Source organism: Lolium rigidum, chromosome 2, assembly GCF_022539505.1.
Source record: "Lolium rigidum isolate FL_2022 chromosome 2, APGP_CSIRO_Lrig_0.1, whole genome shotgun sequence".
Lineage (NCBI taxonomy): Eukaryota > Viridiplantae > Streptophyta > Magnoliopsida > Poales > Poaceae > Lolium > Lolium rigidum.
The window spans coordinates 248715585-248722621 of NC_061509.1; the positions used below are offsets into that span (position 1 = coordinate 248715585).

The 7037-nt window shown below is 45.4% G+C and overlaps 1 protein-coding gene across 1 annotated transcript; it reads right to left on the minus strand.

Moving 5' to 3' along the window:
• Positions 1-2099: 2099 nt before the first annotated feature.
• LOC124693239 (probable WRKY transcription factor 57) lies at positions 2100-6462 on the minus strand. Its single transcript, XM_047226707.1, has 4 exons — positions 5897-6462; positions 5048-5203; positions 4231-4703; positions 2100-2656 (listed from the first exon to the last, which is right to left on the minus strand). Exons 1-3 carry the CDS (start codon positions 6247-6249, stop codon positions 4244-4246), a joined length of 969 nt encoding a protein of 322 aa, XP_047082663.1. The 5' UTR covers positions 6250-6462; the 3' UTR covers positions 2100-2656; positions 4231-4243.
• Between the last annotated feature and the right edge of the window lie 575 nt (positions 6463-7037).

Sequence of the window (7037 nt, forward strand, 5' to 3'; positions counted from 1 at the left end):
GGTTTCTCGCATGGGGTTTTCCCCAACAGTACAAGTTAGCCCGCTAGAAGCTATATGAATGAAAAATTGACTTGGGCATGTTTATGTACTACAGTTGGATGCCCACAAGTTCATTTGTACACCGTGGGAGAAAAATATGCACGAAGTTTGGTTCCTAGTATGTAGCATGAGACTTTGAGCGTGTTGTGTTTTAGCAAAGTTGTTCATCTTAATCCACTCTAATCTACACAACCATGGTTCGATTCGAGATACAATGTACATAAAAATATGTGCATCTGACGTTGTCATTCCATACCCGTGATTGGTTAATAGTTTTGTCGAGTGTTTAAATCATGGTTTTGTGTTCCCTTTGGAGATTATTTGGATGAATTTGTCAAATTCATGGGACATGGTCGACCATTTTAAATATCCTTCGAGGAGTAGTTTCACCACACCGTTTCACACAACTTTTGTATTCATTTTTTTTGGTTTTGCCATATGTATACAAGTAGATCTACATCTCAATACAGTGTGTTAGGGAGATGAATAAGCACTCATCTACCAATGTCAAAATGAAAAACTACGAACACGAAATTTGTGTAAAACAACAAGATGAAATACTCCTCTAAGAAAACTTTAAACAGTTCGACCGAGTCCCACAAATTTTACAAAATTCTACAAAAAAATTCCAAAGGGAACACGGAATTGATATTCAAAAACTCGACGAAACTCCGACATGTGGGAATGGATTCGCAACATCGAGACACATCTTTTTCATCTAGAGCACATCTCGAATCGAAGCACCGTTATGTTGATCAGGGGAGGCTTAAGATGAACTAGATTAAGAACAAGGTTACATATAAAGTGTGCACCTACAAAGCCACGAAGGTCTCACTTTTGCGCTCGCCAGTCTGCACGTGCAACAACATTCAAATCAAGCATGCCTTGCGGACCAAGATTTGACCTGCTTTAAAACTCGTGCGATGCATGTACGCGGAACACCGTGGCCATCCAATCGGCCCAAACTTGGTCCGGCACATTGGGAGAGAATTTGCGAGCAACCGAACTGGCCCCAAGTTGCACAATGTGGCTCACTCCAAACCTGCATGGGACGAACTAGACTACTGTTAGCAATGTTGGACGGGACGAGAAAAGGGCCCATGTAATCAAACACACCCTTATCTTTGCACAAGTTAGATTGTAGGAGTTTGTTAGTTCTCTTGGGGAAAGGCTCGTGGTCTTACTGGCTAGTCCATGTGATAGCTAGCCAGCCCGAGTTTAAGACTCACATCTCCTTAATTAAATTCACGGGATTCCTCCCTCGGTTGGTCTAGTTTTTGTTAGTTTTATCAGCTACTCATCAATTATCATGCATGTAACTGTACAGTACATTGTTGTGGTATGACTGAATAGATAGTGTGTTGCATCAGTTCGGTTAGCCTTCTTCTACATTTAGAACATGCACACATATAGGCCTACAACTATGGACTTAAATTTAACAACAAATCCAGCTATGTACTGCCGACGATAAGCTGGAGTACCAACTATAGCTAGGACAAAATGAAATGAATTCAGCTCACGATAAGATACGAAGATAAAAATGATAGCGATGCGCCGATGCTATTGCGGCGATAGACAGCAACAACGCAGGAAAGGTAAACAATACCTAGCTATTCCTGAGACACGGATCAAGAGAGCCTCGGAGGTGCATGCACATCGATCCTCCATCGGACATGTCGCCATTAAAGGGGTCTGGCTCTGGCTCTGGCTCTGGCCTACACATTGCATTCTCGCTGCATTGCATGTGGACACTATATGGATGGAATGTAGAGGCATATGGTATGGTCGAACTGAAGGGAACATTCCATCCACACCGAATTAACCAAAAGCTGATAGCAGAGCATGTGGCGCACGGATCGACTTTACTTTAGCAAAGGTGGCTATCTAGCAGCTAAAAGGTGCACAGCGTATTCCCATGTACTATATGCATGCACGACACACATAAATTTTAGATCCCAGTAGAAAAATAAGGAGTTAAATAGGAGCAAAGAATTTCTCAAAAAAAAAAAGGAGCAAAGAACAAAGAGTAGAATGATCTAGCATTCTAGTACAGTACTAGCTACTCCGATACTGAATTGCATATATTCAGAATACATCAAACACATATATCCACAAAAACTTTAACCTGCTAGCCAGCTAGCTACAAAGTGCAAAATAAATTTAGGTTACAATACAGTACAATATTGTACGTCCTGCAAGAACCACAACACTAGGAATTCAGGCTATACAAATCAAAGTGTTGTATGCTAAGGGCCAAGCAGATCCAACAGATAGGATATAGGATAAAGGTTGAAGTGGGAATACAAATTTGCTATGAGACCAAATATTATTGCACCTGCCTGTCCAATAATGCGGCGTGCAAAAACACTAGCAAATCTAGTCATCACGAGAACTTGAGGAAGCTAGCAGTACTCGTCGATCAAATTAAGCATGGCGTAAGAGACTGAATAGCTATACTCTTACGCCACATAGAGATTGGACGAAATTAAGGATGGTTGGTCGTTTAAATTGTTGGATTCTGCAGGAGAGGATCAGCGGAACACCCTAGCTAGCTGATTGGTGTGCCTTTCCCGTCTGCCTCCATCTGAGACATGCATGACATGGCATCAGATATAGTCTGCATAAACCGGAGTACAATGTAATCAGAATAGGTTATTTACACCACAAAATTAACATTCATACACATGTCTTTCCCTCAGCTGGAAAATTAATAACGTCTAGAAAATTCCAAGATGCATATCTGTAAGATATAAAAGAGGAGGTGACAGATATAGACTGGTCAGCATGCGAAAAACGGTACATAAAAAATGAACAGACGAATATTATGTGAAAATGATGTAAACACCAGAAAGAATTGGACAACACTTGGGGGCAGCATGTGCTGTGCTAGTACATTGTACAACAACTAACCTAGTGCAAGGAATGGATACATGTATGTAGTACGTACTCGTCTACTACATGCACAAATTATACGAACTTATTGTCTAATCAATGAATTCACATGTACTGTACATGCTGATATCCGTGTATGTTGGTCGCACTGTTCATATGTATGAATGATGAATCATCTATAAATACTATATGACATGCCATATTGATCTGACAATATGTATATACCTGGCCCCTGCAGCTTGTCTGTATATACAGTACTCCTACATGCGTGCATGTAAGCAACAGATTGTTCAAAAAATCGTCCGATTCTACGATTAATCGGTCGATTAATCGCTACTCGGTGGTCACCGATTAGCCAATAAACTTATTTATGGGGTGATTAGCTCATTTATCGATTAATCGGTCGATTTGCCTATTAATCGCTAATCATCAGCTGATCGAGTTGTCACCGATAAGTGATTTCCTTAACATTGAAGCAACCGTATGTAATTATAGACTGCTAGCTAGCCTATATACATGTCTTAGATACAGTAGTATATGAATATACTCAAATCGATAAAGTATTACTCCCCCGTCCTAAAATATAAGACAATTGTTTTGCTCATCTTTGGTGCACAATTTTGACCGCTAATTTATACCAAATTGTATAGATTCAGAATATATAAATGGTATCCTTCCATTCGTTTTGCAAGTATTTTCCATTTCATATATATTCTACCAAAAATTGGTATAGAATAAGTACAAATCATGATCAAAGTTGTAAGTTGCTGACCAACGAAATTTAAGGACCCTTATATTTTGGGACGGGGAGTGTGCATATACTTGTGTGTATGGTAATATATGATATGTGGGGGTAACTGCACGCACCCAGAAGTAGGAAGTATTTAGCCTTCACATATAATATAGTTCCATATCCAATAATTAACTAGTATATCACACATATATAAGCAACATATTCTTGAAAAAATCAATTATTTTATGGAAAAATAGTTTTAATTTTGAAAATAATTGTAAAATATTTCAATAAAAGACATGCATTGAGTGACTACCAAAGTTGGGCAAATGCCTTATAACATATAAATATGTCTCAAGTCTCTGTCTTCTATAATTAAATATTTTCTAGCCTGAAATTGCATTGCTGAAAGTCCACAGTTTTACTCAATAACATATAAGTATGTGAAGTTACTCTAATTTTAGTCTAGGAGGTGGGTTGGATATTGGTTCAGATATTAAGAAAACCTTAGGAGTACACATATGTGTAGACAACTAGACATGTACTAAAGCACAACATATGCTTACCATTTATAGACCGTCATCCATTTCTTAGTCGAGGAGGCACGATGTCGCCTAGCAGTCCCATGTCAAATGAAACAGCTGGAGGCACCAACGACGACGAGGGTGACTGCACCATGGACGCCGTCGGACTGTAGTTAGCCGACCGCGGCAGCTCACCATTGCTTCCATTGAGCTGCTGGCCGAAAGAAGCTTGCGTCGAGCTGACGACGGACTCCGACGATGTAGGGTTCATCTGTGTGCGCAACGGCGGCAAGTTGTACAGCTGTTGCGCCGAGACGAACGACATCTGCTCAGCGAGTGCAATGGTGGCTCCGCCGTGAAAGTGCATAGCCGTAGCCCCGGCGCCGCGCTGGAAGGAGGTGGTGTGGTGACAGTGCTGGCCCTCGTAGGTGGTGATCACCACGGAGGGGTCGTCCGACGACCTCTCGACGCGCTTCTTCACGGTGCATTTGCTATTGGTGCATCTGTAGTAGCTCCTGCTCGCAAGATAGGAAAGCCATCGGTGAGATTATGCATATACACCATGCATAGCTGCTCATCAAATTGGACGAGACCCATTAGCCCACAGCCCCACACACTGCATATACATTTGCTCAAGGTCGTAATATGTCTTACTCGCGGTTAATTTTCTGTTGCAAAATGTTGTACTACTGAAATGATTATATTTACACGAGCTCTATCTGCACATATACACATTTCAAATTTTAGCGAGACAAAAGGCAGTCGAAATTTTAAATCTATGACCCCGCAAGAAAGGTGTGCAGATAATGACTAAATTAGACAAGACGATTGATCGATGGATCTATAGAGGATGGATCACCTTGGGTAAGGGCTGTTCTTGACGGCTTTCTGCCCATACTTTCTCCATCTGTACCCATCCTCGAGATGATCTATTTCGCTCTTGGTCATGAAAGCGAACCGCTGCTGCCGAGCCCGCTTCTGCCCCTTCTTCACCACCGTCGCCGTTGGCTTCATGCTCCTGCACATACGCAAGTAACCCCAAATAATTAACCTCCCGAACAGCAAGAACTAACTAACGTTTATATATAATTCCAAGCTTAATAATGATAATTTCAAGTGAGAAGCACGACATCGGTTGATCGATGCGGCCAGGGGCATGCGCAGTTAATGCAAAGATAGCTAGTGGCGTGTTTGTAGGGCTGGAGATCAGTGAGTGATTTTAATGTGCAATGAACTTGGCAATGCAAGACAAAAGAAATTGGCCGGTGGTATCGTCAGTGCATAGCAGGGCAGGACAGTACGTACGTGACCACCCCACGAGCTACTACTTACCTCGCAGAGATGGTTCATCGGATTTTGGACAAAATTTGAGATATTTTTAGCACTGGATTTTGGACGGATTTTGTAATACATGTACGCGTACGCGCGTACTATATGAAATGGTGTATGAATACCGGGAGAAAAGGGGGACGAAGAATAAAGAAGTGGAGTGAGAAGAAGAAGAAAGAGAATTGAAAAAAGAAACCGCGTGAAACTTGGAAGGATCTACGTACGAGCGGGAATCGCGGCGCAAGAACCGACGCGGCACGCAGATCGGCGTACACACCGTTCCCATCCATTTTACCGGATTTACCCCTCGCGGACGCGCAATCCACGTAACCATGTCGCAAGCAAGAGCAAAGAGAGAGAGGCGGGCCGCTTGACTCACGCTGCAGCCTCGTCGGCGGCGGCCAGCTTGCCGGTGTCGGCGTCCTCAAGGGCCGCGCCGGCGCCTTCGCCGCTCGAGCTAGACGACGCGCCACCAGCGTCAGCTGACCTGGACCTAGACGGCGTCGCTTCAGACGTCAGCGCAACAGGCGCCAGGACCGCCGACGCACTGACCACTGGCAGATCCAGCGCCGGCAGGTCCCCGGCGCCCGCGCCCAGGCCGCCAGGCCATCCACCGAGCTCCGCGAACAGTAGCGCCGATGGGTACTCTGCGTAGGCGTCGCCTGCAAACGGCCACTCCCCTCCGCCTCCTCCGCCCACCCCCTCCGGCCTGTCGGCCGCTGCGCCAGCCATGGCACCCGATCAAGCCGGCCGATCAAAGCTAGCTAGCCTTCTCTCCGCTCAATTACCTCTCTATCCGGCTGTGCACTGCAGCGGCGCTTGGGTTTGGCCAGGCCGGTGGTGCAGCTGCTACTGGGGGAGAGGAGGACTGGGCTAGCGTGGGCGTGCTTGTGCTGGGACTGGGAGGGACTGGACTGGGGTCGCGCGCGCATCATTCCATCTGGGCCGGTGCGGCCGGGGAGGGTGGATTAATTAACCGACGCCAGAGGTAGCTGTCGTGGTTTTCTATCGGTGCCCGGAGCGGACGCGTCGGGAGCGAAGGGATTTTTGGAACTTTCTTGGGCGTTCGCTCTCGCGGCGGTCTCGGTCGTTTTCGGTCTTTGCTGTTGCTGGTGGGTGACAGGGGTGACAGAGAGCGAGTACTAGAATTACTTGGGGGTGAAGCGATAGCTCTCCAGCCTTACATGCCAGAGTAAAATAAAATTCCGGTGTGATAACACAATGGGGTTGCACCAATCATCGGTAGTAGAGTGGTAGACTGGTATCCAATTCCGGTGTGATAACACAATGGCGGGAGAAGCCGAAATCCCAGCAGCGTTGCGCGGCAAAGGTAGGGGTAACCTCCCTCTTCAGTTACCCTCTCCATTAGCTCCCTCCCAAATTTTCCCTTCCCCCAATTTTCGCACCGGCGGCGGCTGCGACGACCAAGATCGGGTAGCGCGCATCTCCCTTCGGTCTCCGGCACCGGACCAGGGTCGTCGTTTTCAGTCACGGCGGAGCCTGTGCACATCTGAGGCGGC

What these genes read in the sequence shown, in the direction of transcription:
- LOC124693239 (XM_047226707.1), bottom strand. Translation starts at nt 6,249, where the DNA reads ATGGCTGGCGCAGCGGCCGACAGGCCGGAGGGGGTGGGCGGAGGAGGC. An exon ending in GCCGCCGACGAGGCTGCAGC is followed by an intron (nt 5,204 to 5,896) that starts GTGAGTCAAGCG and finishes TATGTGCAGGAG; the next exon opens with CATGAAGCCAACGGCGACGG. An exon ending in AAGAACAGCCCTTACCCAAG is followed by an intron (nt 4,704 to 5,047) that starts GTGATCCATCCT and finishes TCTTGCGAGCAG; the next exon opens with GAGCTACTACAGATGCACCA.